Source organism: Thunnus albacares, chromosome 19 (assembly GCF_914725855.1).
Source record: "Thunnus albacares chromosome 19, fThuAlb1.1, whole genome shotgun sequence".
Classification (NCBI taxonomy): domain Eukaryota; kingdom Metazoa; phylum Chordata; class Actinopteri; order Scombriformes; family Scombridae; genus Thunnus; species Thunnus albacares.
The window spans coordinates 20,806,218-20,821,180 of NC_058124.1; the positions used below are offsets into that span (position 1 = coordinate 20,806,218).

General features: G+C 40.2%; 3 protein-coding genes across 3 annotated transcripts; 1 reads left to right on the forward strand and 2 right to left on the reverse strand.

Moving 5' to 3' along the window:
- Nucleotides 1-892: 892 nt before the first annotated feature.
- cdca8 (cell division cycle associated 8) lies at nucleotides 893-7,340 on the reverse strand. Its single transcript, XM_044336294.1, has 11 exons — nucleotides 7,245-7,340; nucleotides 6,828-6,920; nucleotides 5,476-5,604; nucleotides 4,350-4,390; nucleotides 4,107-4,182; nucleotides 3,898-3,965; nucleotides 3,671-3,753; nucleotides 3,456-3,554; nucleotides 2,019-2,148; nucleotides 1,620-1,706; nucleotides 893-1,470 (listed from the first exon to the last, which is right to left on the reverse strand). Exons 2-11 carry the CDS (start codon nucleotides 6,916-6,918, stop codon nucleotides 1,435-1,437), a joined length of 840 nt encoding a protein of 279 aa, XP_044192229.1. The 5' UTR covers nucleotides 6,919-6,920; nucleotides 7,245-7,340; the 3' UTR covers nucleotides 893-1,434.
- Nucleotides 7,341-7,425: 85 nt separating this feature from the next.
- On the forward strand, nucleotides 7,426-9,650 carry c19h1orf109 (c19h1orf109 homolog (H. sapiens)). The gene is made up of 4 exons (XM_044336297.1): nucleotides 7,426-7,893; nucleotides 8,560-8,739; nucleotides 8,818-8,936; nucleotides 9,081-9,650. Exons 1-4 carry the CDS (start codon nucleotides 7,604-7,606, stop codon nucleotides 9,119-9,121), a joined length of 630 nt encoding a protein of 209 aa, XP_044192232.1. The 5' UTR covers nucleotides 7,426-7,603; the 3' UTR covers nucleotides 9,122-9,650.
- Nucleotides 9,651-9,736: 86 nt separating this feature from the next.
- On the reverse strand, nucleotides 9,737-12,936 carry cldn35 (claudin 35). Its single transcript, XM_044336296.1, has one exon. It carries the CDS (start codon nucleotides 10,695-10,697, stop codon nucleotides 10,008-10,010), a length of 690 nt encoding a protein of 229 aa, XP_044192231.1. The 5' UTR covers nucleotides 10,698-12,936; the 3' UTR covers nucleotides 9,737-10,007.
- Between the last annotated feature and the right edge of the window lie 2,027 nt (nucleotides 12,937-14,963).

Genomic DNA, 14,963 nt, shown 5'->3' on the forward strand with positions numbered 1-14,963 from the left:
CTTAAAGATGGATACAGATGGAAGGGACCAGGCCTAGATTCAGCTGGGGGCACAGAGTTCCCATGCTGTGGTTTGGTAACATATGATGCATGAGAATCCAGTGAGATCTGGGCCCAAGGTGAGACCTGGTATGACCCAGATCACCATCCCAGGTGGAAACCCTAACGAGCTGAATCAGGCTTAACGAAGCTTAACAAGCTTCTAATTGGCAGGGTTATGATGTCCCCGAAGGTCAGAGTGCAGGTTCCTGTGCCAGCAGCGGGACGGGCTGCCACTTCCTGCCAACAGAATGTCACGTGATTCACTAATGTCCCGCTGTGCAAACAAAGTAATGAAAGGACAAAAAGAACTTCTTACATAAGCAAAAGTTTACAGCTTATAGAGGAAAATTACACAGAAAAGCAAAGACAGCTCTAGTAGAAAAACTTTTCCACTAGAGCTCCACTTTTAGGATACTTTCAGACATTTATTAATCCATCAACTGTATCCTTTTTAAGCTCATAAGTGTAGTGCGGCACAAGGAGGTTCTTACAACAAATTGAGAGATCTTGATTTATTTTTATTTACAGTGAAACCTATACTTTTTCTTCAATTTTTTGTCTGAATTGAAGGATTTGTTGTGGACAACAGTTTGAATATCTAGGAGAGGTGATGACAGAGGGACAGCAAAGCAGTCAGAAGACAACCAGTTTTTTTGTAGTTAAATGCTGCCACCTAGTGGCATTTATACAACAGTACACCAGATTAATTTACCCAGAAAAAGAACTGTTCAGTGAATATACAAGTGTATGATTTGAGCATTATACTTAAAAAATGTGATTTCTTGTGATCAAGCTTCTCACTCGCACTCCAACCAACACATCTGAAACCCGATAAAACCATCTCACAAAGCTGGTGTCAAAGTCCTTTATCAGTTTTGCAGACATAATGGTTGATCTATATACATGAAGTATGTAAATGCATTAATCAATGCAACTTTACATGTCTGTGTGGTCAACAGGGACAAAAGACCAAGGAGACAAAGGAAAAGCAATCAAATGAGACAGACATTGGGCAGAATGCCCCCGCAAACTAAATCTAACACTAACAACAGAAGAAGATGAAGATAAAAAGGTGAAGTAAGGCCTGTAACGAGACAATCTTACAAAAATAAATGAGTAAAAGTGGTAAATAGTAAAATACAGTACAGTTTTAACCACCATTTATACATTGGACAGCTTTCATTAACTGGTTGGATTCCAGTTAATATGTTGGTCTAAAGAAAACCGTGCTCAGTAAAACAAAAATACTGGCAAAACACTGTTTTCTGTGTATATCTTTTAAAATCGAACACTATCAGTAAAAAAAATATCACACCATCCCACAGAAGAAAAGCTTTGAAATAAAGATAAAATTTCTCATAAGTATTATACAAGTGAACAGCAGATTGTTAAATCACTCTGATGTTCCACACAGCGTCGTGAGGCGATTCTGTCAGGAAGAGAAAAAAAAAAGTCAGAATTAAAGCAAATGTAGATTTTTAACGACTAATGCTACACAAAACAGCTACGTTGCATGTATATTTTTTATCCAAGTATGATAAAGATGCATCCAAAAACACATAAAATACTATACTATACCTGCAATTGCCGAATGCTCTTCAGGGCGGTTTCATCCAGTAGAGACAGATCCACTGAGTCCATCTGACTGGCCAGCAGCTGAATACTCTGAATCAACACATTACACGAGACACATGGTTGGCAAATTCACCATGAAAACACACAGGTCTCATCATAAACACAGCCCAAACATACAGACTCAAAAGAGAGTGCAAAAAGAAAACATTGTGAATCATTTCTGTATTTTCAAGCAAATTATCATTGTTATTTTTTGTCACATTATGAAAAGGTCTCTCCTTTTTTGCCAGTCTGCTCCGTAAATAAGAATCTGCCCTTTACTGACCTTTCTGGTTTAATACTCAAATAAATGACTACTCCTGTGGGATCTAGAAGTCTGAGCCCTGCCACCCGTGCACTCACCTCTCCGTTGCCGATGGGGACGTTGATGACGATGTCCTCGTTGCCCGCTGCAATGGGAGAGCCGTTGACGGAGATGCTGTAGACCCTTTCTTTGTGGCGGGGAATTCTCACAGCAGGGGTTTTAGGAAGCCTGAAGAAAAGATGGTTTCAATGGTGAGTGACGTGTTCTGCACTGTGTGAAACAAAAACTCCCCAAGCTAGCAAGCTAGCTTAGCCTCCAGTGCCAGATACAGTATGACACATAAAAGTAAATCAGGTCCCTACACCTGCTAAGTTTCCCAAGAATTACAATCACTATAACAGCTAAAAGCAAAAAGTGTACATGAATTTCTTGTGGTGAAATTGCTTTAGTGTTAATCAACACTGATTATAGCATTTGAAGCAGACTGGTGCACAGACATTCAGTGCGCCATCAGAAGTACCAAACATAGTACAGTGTGCCACAAGTCTTTACTTAACAGTAGAATGAACTCCATAAAAAGCAAAAACACATCTGCACTAGATCACATGACCAGTTGACAAAAACTTTTTGAAATTTCAAAAACAGAAATCATGTAACATGTAGAGCACACGACAAGATACAGTTTGGCATCTTGCTTTCATATCCTTATTCATAATAATAATAATAATAATAATAATAATAATAACAACAACAATAATAATAATTTTTATTTATATAGCACTTTTCTTAACAATGTTACAAAGTGCTTTACAAAAGAAAATAAAACCAAACAAGACATAAAAACAAGGCAAAGAGGAGCACAGAGATAAAGGCAGAAGCAAAGAGTAACAATAGAAGATGCACAATAATTCATCACTTCTTTTCAGCAAAGACGTTTTCCCGTCAATACCTAGAACGCCCTCTACCAGAACATCAATCAGTTCATTTCTGTGCACTTCAGTTACTACCTTACTGTCGGCTTTCTACAGATCACAATGGGACATTAGTCAAATGCGATTTCTCCAGGCAGATTTCTCCTGGGGAAAGATGATTTCTTGGCCATGTAAACATATAACTGGGTTTCTAATCGGCTTTTGACATGTGCACAGGTGCATCACAGAGATTTCAGACGGAGGGAAGTATCGTTGTGACAACATTGCACCCTTGTATTCAAAGTAATTTAATTCAAAGTCCAACTAAAATTGCAATTTACACAAACTAGCCTCGATAAATCTCATGTAGGGGAGAAATCAGATTGCTGGCGTGTTACATGTATATGCAGATTTAGTGACCAGGGGATTATGTGCATTGTCTGACTTCCTGCATAACACAGTTCCTCAGAGTCATCTGGTTTCTTATGTGCCTGTCAATGTACTATTTTTTCACTATAGTGAAATCTAATTTATGATGCATCAATTTTTGAATTGCAGAAACAAGATGCATATTGTGCTTTAAGATAAAAACTAGCTTAGCATGGCTGCAGCTATAATGTTTACCTTGGGTCAAAGCGTGGGGTGACGAGGGGAGTGGAGCCCATCAGCAGAGAAGAATCCAGCAGGTTCCTGGCAGGAGTGATCATGGGCTTCCTGGTCGATCTGAATCCAGACATTGAAAATTTAGCTTATCGTATTAATTAGGGTATCGGCTATTACAGACATGCAAATTGAAGTAAAAAAATACAGAGAGAAATAAAGAAGCGTGAATGTCTTACTTTCTGATGGAGGTGTTTTGCTTGCTGACGGACAGTGCTTTAGCTCTTTTTGAGGTAGTTGGAGGCTTCCTTGTCGCTTTCCCCTGAATTAAGAACAAGCGGTTAAAACAGAACAACAGGGTTGAACACTAACGACAATCCATACCATCCAACCCACATATTTATGATCAGTGATGTTACATTATGCTTCTCGTTTGTGTGCTTGAATCCAAAAAATCAGACACTACCTTCCTCACTGCGCTTGGAGTGTTTTCATCCTCTGAACTGGATTTGCCTCCGGCCTTTTTCTTTGTCGCTGTTGGTTGGAGACGAGATAAATTGATTAAATCCCTTCTTTGCACTCAAAAAGCATCTGCTGTTTCAATATCGTATTAAAAATTGTGAGTTTCATTTCAGAAAACTTTGAAAAGAAACACAAAAACGACTATTAACATACTTTTCTTGACTGATTTTAGAAGGACGGCGTGATCCTCGGCCACGACGCTCTCGACTATCGCCGCTTCCTCTTCTCTCTGTCGACAGATAGACATGAGTGACTGATGTGGTGCGGGTAGGGGTCAAAAAGTGACTTCATGTTTAAACACAGCACGGGCTATGCGTGCACAAGCCAAAGGGAATCTGAAACCTTGTGATACAGTGTGACTCATGATACACGATAGGAGACAGATAATCAACTCACCTTTGTATGATCCACCTGGGGTGACTTTGGTTTCTCAGACTCTGCAGGGAGAGAGGAGGATCAATGCTTTTCATATGATGTTGAGAGATAGCTATATTGGTCTATAACTGTTTCTCATTTTACGAATTTACAGCTCTGTAGTGCAGATGATAATTTTAGAACAGATAAAGGGGCAAGTCTAGCTAATTTTTTGTCATTTATATGTGTAGTGTGTATTTTACCACATTCCACCACTGATGAACAAAAATAATGCAAGTATAAAAGAGTTAAGTGTATTTAACATGTTACAACAGCAGCAGTTATATTTTTATGGAGACCAATTATGTATTTATAAAATGATACAGACATATAATCCTGATGAAGCTTCTGTGGCACAATTGCAAGACATGTTCAAACAATGTTCATAGAATCAGGCCAGTTTAATAAGGCCTTGTTCACATGCGCCTTGTGTGATCCAATCATACGGGGACAGCTCTAAGTACGTCAGTTCACAACTGGTATTAGAATGCATCTCGAGTGACATCTTGTGATCGGATCTCACTTCCCCACTCTATATGCAAATAATCACGTACATAATTTCCATTTGCAAAGACCAAATGCGCTGCTGTTTTTAACCGGCGGGAGGCAGCAATGCACCTCCCCTGCCTGAAATTGAAAAGATGAAAATGTTTGCAAAGACCTTGGTGCGCAGGCAAAATCAAAACTGTTCAGCCCAAATGGAAATCAGACAGCATGTTTCAAGCGTACTCCATCCATGAGAATCCATTTTGCCTGTTGTTGTGGCTTCTTCTTGTTGTTTTGCATTTTAATATGACACTGTTGGTATGCAAACGAGTATATACTTCCGCTTACGCAGAGGATGTTGGTTGAGTAGGCGGTCCTTCAATGTGGCCCAGGTCACATTTGCATACACGCTGCTAAAAAAAAAAAAAAAGGCCATATGCAGCCCAGACCATCTCCGAATGTGGTCTGAGCAATCGGATCTCAATGCATCCTCAATGTGTCTTTGGTGCATTCACACTTGTACTCAGAGCTGTCCATTTGTGATCGGATCACCCCAGATGCATTTTAAAGCCAGGTGTGAACAGAGCCTAAGACTAGTGTGAAAGGGTTTGTGGCAACTTACTGCAATATTCCAACCAGTTCATTTGCCTGACTGCCTTGGGGAGCTTAATCAGTGCCATGTTGTAGCTGTTGTCCACATCTTTCAGCAGCTGGTTCATCTTCTCTTTCAGTTGTTCGACTCTAGTCTTTACTGTGAAAAAATAACAAGCGTTGATGATGCAGTACAATAGATTAAATTACCCAGAAGTATATAAAGTAAGTTATAACTGGCTACTCATTGACAAACAACATTAAAATGCTCATTGCATCTTAATGCATCAGCAACATTCATCCAGTATTGTGATACATAAAAGCCTGACCGATAATTTGCCCATGCTGGGACTATCAGTAGATATCAGCCAGTGCTGCAACTAACGATTATTTTCATTATCGATCAATCTGTCGATTGTTTTATCAATTCATCAAATTAATTGTTTGGTCTGTTAAATGTCAGAAAATGGTAAAACATGTAGATCACTGTTTCCCAAAGCCCAAGTTTGCATCATCAAATGTCAAATTGTCTTGACCAACAGTCCACAACCCAAACATATTCAGTTTACTGTCATAGAAGACTAAGTAAGAAGCCATAAAAATGTCAAATTTGAGAAGCTGGAATCAGAGACTTTGGACATTTTTTCTTAAAAAAAAAAAAAGAAAGAAAAGGAAAAACACTTTAAATGATTAATCAATTATCAAATTGGTTGGCAATCAATTTAATAGTTGACAACTAATCAATTAAATGACTAATTGTTGCAGCTCATCATAGTGGTACGAATATGTTGGATGAAAACAGAAATACACTGCAGTACAGAAATGAGCAAGTATATGTATGAGGGAATTTTTGAAAATGAGTTGCTATAATATAGTTTGTCCACTGTTTAAACACTGACAAATTAATTTGTCAACTCTCAAATGTGCAAATTAAATTAATTTAAAGTTAGACAAAGTAACCAAATGTAAGGAATTTGTGTGAGAAGTGTTTATGTTTTGTGTTCATTAAAAAGAATGAGTATTAGTTGGTATATCATTATCAGAGGTTTTAAATCTCAAATATAACTGCTGGTATAGACCTCAAACATCCAGTATTGGTCATATTCTGTATATACATGTATATTATAACTATATAACATTCTTAACGTTACCTTACAAATACAACATTCAATACAAGAAAGCTGTACAAGGTACAATGTGTACTGTGGGAACTGTAGTATCTCATAAGTGCATTATGAAGAGATCTAATGGCGAGTCAACAGGAGGAATGATTATGTTCAAGAAAAACCTATTTCAGTGTTCATTTGGGCACCTGACTGTTGTTTTAAGACAGACTTGAGAAAATGTGAACCCGTCCTTTATCCATTAGTAAAATATATTCACCTTCGATGTCGAAATCCTCCAGAAAAGCCTCCAGCTTGGCCGTCTTGGGATTGTTTTTCCGTTGTTTGGTGGTTCTCTTCCTGGGAGCCATGACTGCATGGATAAGCAGCAAAAACAGAGATGAATTTACTCATAGTTGACAGCACAAAATAACTTCGGAACGTTAACTATTATGTAGCTTTAGGATATAACTAACTTAACTGCCTCCTGCCTTTTAAATAGAAACTGCGGACATGCGGCTGACTAGTAATCGAGCTAACGTTAATGCTAACGTCCGTTTAGCAAGATCACGAATTTATCCCGCAATTTGGCTGACTGTCGTCGTGGCCAGTTTCACTAACACGCACAGGCGTTTCGTAAAACAACCAAATAATTATTTCTATACTTGTAACACATACTTTATGTGCAATTTATTACCTGATAATGTTTTTCTTCCTCTGCCTCTCGACTCGTCTTCTTCTTTCACAAAGCGGTTTTCAAATCTCCGCGCGGGGTGGGGCAAATATCCAAAGTCAGCCAATTAGATCACACGGTTGCTTTGCGTCATGACGGAATTGTTTTCGACCAATCGTAGCGCTATACGTCAGTGTTTACATCCGGAGAACGAAAATGGTGTCCAGGCAACATGGTGGAAATGTGATGTTTCTTAGCAGCTATGAGATAACTACACTTTTAAAGGTTACAGACATCTCCGTTGTTCTAAACTGGAATTTAAAACATCTAGATACAAGGATTCATTTATTGGACTCACGCAGCTCTCGTTTTAGGGTCAACTAATGTATAAAACGCCACTTGAAATGTCTAAACCTGCACTACTATCACTTCAACAAGCGCTGAGGAAAAGCTTCCAGAGTCTGGAAAACAACCACAAAGTATGGAAGACTGTGTTGTCCGAGTGCAGCCCCCTCATGGGGTCTCTGGGGAACTTGGCAGAGCAGTGGAGAGCGCTGTCCAACGTTCAGATCTCCAGCACACCGCTCAAAGACTTCCCAGACCTGGAGGAACGGCTGCGTTTCAAACTTCTACAAGCCACGGATACAGTGCTGGGGAAACTCAATGAAAAGATGTAAGTAACTGGGTGGAAACCACAAAATAGAAGTCACATATTATGTCTGTAATATATGTCTTGACTGCAAACAAGAAGAGAGGTATTATTGTAGTGATGATGTGCAGATCAAATCTCTAATTCATAGACAGTGAATAACAACTCATATGACAGCAGGAATGCAGGGCCAGCTCAACTTGCTATGGGGCCCTGAGCTGAAATGAGCTGCGGGCTCCTCTTGACCCTCCCTCATATGAAGCTGAGAAGTGGCTGATGGTATGCCACTGAATATTGTTGTATTCACATTTTTCGCAGCATGCCAGAAATTACCAGTGCTGGAATACTATCTGCTTTTTTTGTCGTAATTTGACTAAACACAAATTTATATAGGAAAATACACTATGTAAGAAAAATAATCAACTAGATTTTGACATACTTTGAGGGCATCCTGACATTACAGGACATCAGGAGCTGCCTTAAAGTTCTTATCATTTAAGTTTAAATTGTACTGTAATGGTGCATATTTCCCAGCAAATTTGCAATTAATCAAATTACCACATGCTAATTGCAACACTTGAACATTAGCACACTTGATGCACAGTTATAAGCCCTACATTTTATAGATTCATATAGATGTAACATCTCAAAACTATCAATCTGTTTATCATCTCTTCTTCTTTCCCTCAGGTCTGCTCTCCAGTCTGTCAGAGACGCCGTCAGTAACCAGGTGTCTGCAGCCTTCCAGCTATATGAACAGAACACAGACAGTCTGGACCTGCTCACTGTAACCGAGCGCTCGGCCACCGCCCCGTCAGCCGCTGACATGCTGGAGTGGCTGCAGGATGCTGAGCGTTACTATCGACAGCAGTATCCTTACTGTTCAGATTTGGATTGGCTTGGATTTGCATTGGTGTGGCTTTTTTTTCCCTTAACTAATGTGTTCAGATTCCTGAGAAGGAAGACTCTCCTGCAGACGCTCCGAGCAGACAATCTCTCCCTTCTGGAATCTGCTCCCAAGAGATGGAAATCTTTGGAGTCTTCCAGTGCACAGGACCACATCACAGGTAAATGACTATTATATTGTCGTGTTGCTGTTTAAAAGACCATGTCATTTTCATTAGCTGTCAGTGGTAGTAGGACGTGTGCATGTATAATTTATGAAGCTAGAGATATAAAGGTGAACTAATTACTTCTCTGTTCAATTTCAGATACACTTTGCAAAGTGTCCTTCTTCATGGAGTCCCAGTGAACAGAGTGGAACTCTCTCTCGCTTGTGAATCTGAAAGCATCTCTATGAAGAGGCTCGAAGAGAGGAGCGGGATTATTATAATAACCTCAGATGGATGCATTTGCTGTGGATATTAGTATGAGGACTGATTTTTTTTTTCAGGTCAGGTAAAATATTAGATCTGCAGCTGATTATTCAGAATGAAGAAGAGACTTGCTACATATCAGGCGATGCCTCTATCTGCAGAGAAGGACATTGTGGCATCATTTCATACTTGAATGCTCTTACAGGGACAGTCACTATTGTCTGTGATAGTCAAAATGGCTCAAACCGAATGTGTTTTTCAGAAGAAACCAGCACACACAAGGATAAATATAAAAACATTATTGGTGAAGCACGTTTTAACAAACTTGTTTTATTTCACAATTTTGATTTATGCAAACTCAAGTCAAAGCTTTATGTGACAAATCGAGAGGTAATAACATTGTCAGAGAATAATCACCACAATCTTTACCACACAAGCCATCATTAAAGCCGTTTGTAACAGTCATACTTTTTCGTTAAGTCTTTTTGTTGACAATAAAGGCGACGGGCTTTCTTCAGGCACTACTAGAAATCACAGTGGAGAAAAAGTCAAGTTTCAAACAAATCTGAATGTTATAAAGAACTGAAGACAAACGTTACAAAGAGATAAACAAAATAAGCAAAACCTAGATTGAATATAATAAATAAATATATAGACTCCAATTTATGATTCATAACTGAAAATTCACAGACTTAAGTGTTGGGACAGAGTAAATTTAGAACAGCATCAACTGTCTCCTGACTGACTCCTCAGTCTTGTCACTGATGGCCTTCCTTCGGTTCTCATCGTGGTGTTGCTGCTCGCATGCATCGTTCTCTCTTCCTACACATACTCCTTCAGTGGTATACTGTTAGATGTGATAGGTTTTGGGGGATCTGGTGCTGAAGCAGGTGAATTAGCAAAGCTCCGGCCTATGTAGCCCCTGCGGTACCTACCGTCCCTCTCCATGAGGGGGCAGGTGCTGCTCAGCACAGCACCGCTGATCATGAGGATAACCGCAGCTGCCCAGCCCAGATAGATAGCCTGACCCAGCTCACGCTTGTGCATCAGGGGCACATTGGGGTTGTAGAAATCCTGGATGACAGTGTTGGCTGTCCAGGAAACGGGAATCAGCACGCACAGGCCCGTCAGAATGAAGAGAACCCCACCGGAGAGAGCGATACCCGCCTTGGCCCGACGGTCATCCCCAGCGCAGGTGGTGCACTTCATGCCGCAGCAGGACACGGTGCAGGACAGCCAGCCCATGAAGATGGCCAAACACATGAGGGCTCTGGCCGCCTGGATGTCCGGAGACAAGGCCAGCATGGAGTCGTATGTCTTACACTGCATGTGACCGGTGGTCTGGTAGATGCAGTTCATCCAGATGCCTTCCCATTTGATCTCCGAGGTCAGGATGTTGCTGCCAATGAAGGCCGAGACCTTCCACTGAGGCAAGGCTGTGACTGCGATCGCCATGATCCAGCCAGTCACCGCGCAGGTGAAGCTGATCAGCTGCATGCCAGTGTTCACCATGATGACAACAGCTTCTTCCGAGTGTTCCTTTCTTTTGTTCTACCTTTTTGTTTGCTGCTGTTGCCTGTTATTTTCTTTTTTCTTTTTTTTTTGGTCTTCCAAGTACTCTTTTGGTTTACTTGTACCTCTCCTCTCTGGCTTGGCCAAGCTTCCTACTGTCTTTGCCAAAATGTCACTTTGTCAGCAGTCATTTTCTTCTCTTTTTCTTTTCCTTTTCAACATCTGCTCACTTGGTGATAGTCATCCACCTTTTTGAAAGCATCAGCATCAGAGGTCCACACACTTTCTCCTCCTATTCATTCCTTAGTTTTGAGTCAATGCATTATTGAGTAGCCGATAGCTGTGCATCCACCTGTGGCGGCCCGCGGATACGGGATCGATCAAGCTTCAGAGCCAGCACAGTCCAGGCCTCGTGGATGAAATGGATCTCAGCCAGGCTTCTTTTTTGTTTTTTGTTTTTTTGCCTTCAGCTCTGGTTCAGCCCCAGGAGGTTGATTGTTGAGTTGCTGTGTATTTCAGTGCCACTCTCCTGGTTTGGTGTAGCCTTACCTAGATGGAGCAGACTGATATCACCTGATACTTGGATCCAAGGCCACCGACACTGCTATGAGTGTATCTTGTCACAGCACGGTTGAAAATAGTGATGCTTGAATACACCGTATAAAAAAGAGGCGTAGCTTTGTACTACTTTGTCAAAATCTGACGTTTAGTCCTCACAGAATAAATAAAACAAGCATCCACTAGAGATGAACAGTCAGCTGTTTTAAGAGTCAATCAAAACATGTTATTCCAATCCCTTGTTTGAAAAGGTTTTTTCAAAAATCCACATCAAACTTCCTCTGGTGTGCTAGACTCAATAGAACGGCTTTCCAATCTGTGTCTGTAGTTCAAAAAAAGCAAAGGTTTCCAGAGAAAAAACAGCCAGCAGAACTCGTCATCAGACACTGCTGCTGTTGCTAGCTGAAGTGTCTCCTTGTTGACAATAAGCGCACGGGGGTCCAAGCCTCAAACGAGGCCACTTCAGCCGCTGCCAGGCTTTCACCCTCCCCCCCCCCCCAACAGCTTCCTCTGGTAGCAACGCAGCCCAAATGGGTCAATCCGGTTCCAACAAGGGGTATAAATAACAATCAGGACCACGTAATCAGACTTCTGGGTAAGCAGAGCATCAGGTCACTCCGTCCCATCTTCAGCACTGCTGTTGACAGTCAAGCCCATGAGAGCAACACTGAACCCCAGGAAGGAAAAAAAAAAAAAAAAAAAAACGATGCAGGAGGGAGGGAGGGAGGGCAAAAGAGGGTGAGACAATAAAAAGAGGGAGGAATGGATGGACGGGGATGGAGTGGTGTCTGTAGGTGGATCAGTTAACACAAAGACGACATGTGGGGGGCCTCTACAATGGGGATTTACACTCTCTGTTTTGGCCCATACCGCACAAACTCGTGTGCATTTTAAAGGAGCTTTCACAAAAAAATGAGCTTTCGGTTGCCTTTTTTGTCAGACTGGGTGATGAAAGGGAGAAACAGCTTTACAAAAGGGGACATAGGTTTTTTTTTTTTTTTCTCTAACAATGACTTTGGCTAAAATGCTGAAAAGCCACAGGAGAAAATATACAGGTCACAGGTAAAGAGTCAGTGTCTATTGTAGTATGACAAGCAGTTTCCTTTGGACAATGAAAAAAAATGACAAAAGCCTGAATTCTGATGGTTTACCCAACCTCGCTTTTTGGTTTAATCTTTGTTTCCAGTTAAATTTATTTAAATTGTGGCTGAAACATGAATAAGGTGAAAAGAATGGGCCTCTGTCATGTGACGTTTCTCATATTTTTGGCCAATATGTTGCTAAATAAACAGCTAGAGGAAAAAAAAAAAAAAAAATCAGACCCTGTATGTAACAGACGGATCTGACAGCAGCTCTTCGTCTTCATATTCAGAAGTTGCCCAAGACTGCTCTTCTTCAACCTGCATTACACATCGAACCCTGATGCAACATTGTGCCGATGAATTAAATATCATGGCACTGAGATCTATGGTTCAGGTTTCCTTTCTTCTGTAGTTCCCCCCCCCCCGCTCTCCTTGGTAACGGTGGTCATGACAACAAGCCAGGACACAGGAAACGGGAGAGGAGAGAGGATGATACACAAAGGGGAGGCAGAGGAAGGTGACACATACCAATGATGGCTATCCAGTGTGAACGAATAAACAGACAGATGTGTGTGTGTTTACCTACATGAGCACAAGTGCAATAAAGGATTGTAGAGAAATTACACGACACTCATGTGGCCTTAAATACACAGTAAAAAAACAAATATTTTAGATTTTAACAATACTTGGTATTATTGGAGCTCAGTCTCACGTAGGATGATGAAATTTTGATCCTTTTTGGAAACACAAAAATAGTGAATTTGGAGGCCCAGTTCAACGTTGCTGATTGTCTCAGAGAAGTCGTACCAGGCATCACAACAACCGCAGCAACGTGTCCTAAATTACTGGGAAAAGTCAATAATGAATTATGCTGTAAATGTTTAGCAACTAATACATTCATCAAGACTTGAATGGGAAATGTAATTAAAATATTGAATGTTTAGTCACACATAGTTATGGATAAATGTGGGATATAGATCCTCAGTTGATTAATGAATTTATATAATTCTGCTTTATTTTATGCTTTGTTGAAGTAAGTTATGTTCAAATTATCTCAACATTAATGACAATACAGTACTTATCATTTAACTATGTTTGTAAATACCCCAGAGCTGAAAACTTCTTAGCAAATGCTTGCAAGTGCCATTTTAATTTAGCTGTTTTTCATACATTCGTATATTTTTGCTAGTTTTTTTTAGCGTTTAGCACCTCCAAAATATCATGCATCAAAGTTGCCCTGTAAGGTATCAGGCAATATAATAGTTTTCAGGTTTTTTATGGTTTAGACAAGAGGACAAAATAACTTCTGTTGTAATTAACACTGCAGGGACCAGAATCTGTTGATGTTTGCGAGAAAGTGACTGTATTGTACATACAATTTACTCTCAGAAAAGTGGACTGAGTGTACAGTTAATGTTTTAAGTAGTTGTTTTGGGACTTCACAAGGTTAGACCAGACCCTGAGCTATATCACATTCTCTTAACTGGCCTGTATATTGTTACATAGCCTGAGATCACCAGGCCTTTAAGATTGAAGCAGTGTAAAAAAAAAGGTAAAATGAATCTTAACAAATCAAGCATTAACACTGCTACACACAGTAAACCAAATTTTTTAAATATCTTATATTTAACCTTAGGTGATAAAATTGAGCAAAACAAAAAAAAACACCGTTAATGTACTTTGATACCTTATTTCCTCATTCAGCTGTTCTTAGATGACCATCTAGGTGAGGAAATGGCCACATCATACATGCTTTAGTGTGATCCATTTACCTTGGCAAAGAATGCCATCTAGTGACAAAATACATGTATATAGATGTCTTGGTGTTGATTGTCCAACAAACTCTATGCAGTATACTGGACATAAAAGCCCCTTTCCAATAGTATTAACATGCAATCAATGACGAGAACACACAATCTATATTATAGGCATAAAATACCAATTTATTACTTTGCACATTAACACAAGAATTCCCTGCAGGCTAAAAAAAAAAAAAAATTTATTTGAACATGTCACATAATAGCAATAACAGCGAGAGAATGGCCCTCTGCGGGGGGGTCGGGGCGGAGTCGGAACATGCCCCGCCCCTTTTACGACGGTCAGAAAGGGTTCCGTTCATTCACAGAGTCGGAACGTCCAATTCTATGAATCTATTGCTATTAGACAATCACACACAGCTTCAGAGACCACTAGCAGACAAAAAAAACAAAAAAAAACAAACAAAAAAAAAAAAAAGAAACAGAGCAGAGCTAGAACAACCCCCAAAAAAAGGAACCAAAAAGAGGGAAAATAAAATAAAAATACACAATACACAATGTCAAATTACAAATCCGTTAAGATATAACAATATATCAAAGTGAGAGGAATTTAAAAATAATTCATGCTCTCTTTCTATCGGGGCACAGAAAGAATTATGGATCTTTTTTTAAAAAGGTTAAAAAGAGGTAATCCTGCTCCGTAGATGCCATGGGGACCCCTTCACAAAGAGGAAGTGCATTTGTGAGGGGCCAGCAGAGTTGTCATGGAGACAGGAGAGCCCCCCCCTTCCCCCTCCCCTCCCCCACCCTCCACCCAATCCCTCCCTCCCTCCCCATCAAGAGGTGTGGCCACAGGTACAAATCAGGAA

Coding starts and splice junctions, on each gene's coding strand:
- c19h1orf109 (XM_044336297.1), top strand. CDS start 7,604: ATGTATAAAACGCCACTTGAAATGTCTAAACCTGCACTACTATCACTT. Junction 7,894..8,559: donor GGGAAACTCAATGAAAAGAT/GTAAGTAACTGG, acceptor TCTTTCCCTCAG/GTCTGCTCTCCAGTCTGTCA. Junction 8,937..9,080: donor TGCACAGGACCACATCACAG/GTAAATGACTAT, acceptor GTTCAATTTCAG/ATACACTTTGCAAAGTGTCC.
- cdca8 (XM_044336294.1), bottom strand. CDS start 6,918: ATGGCTCCCAGGAAGAGAACCACCAAACAACGGAAAAACAATCCCAAG. Junction 4,183..4,349: donor CCCAGGTGGATCATACAAAG/GTGAGTTGATTA, acceptor ATCTGTCGACAG/AGAGAAGAGGAAGCGGCGAT. Junction 2,149..3,455: donor ACCCCACGCTTTGACCCAAG/GTAAACATTATA, acceptor TCTTTTCTTCAG/GCTTCCTAAAACCCCTGCTG.
- cldn35 (XM_044336296.1), bottom strand. CDS start 10,697: ATGGTGAACACTGGCATGCAGCTGATCAGCTTCACCTGCGCGGTGACT.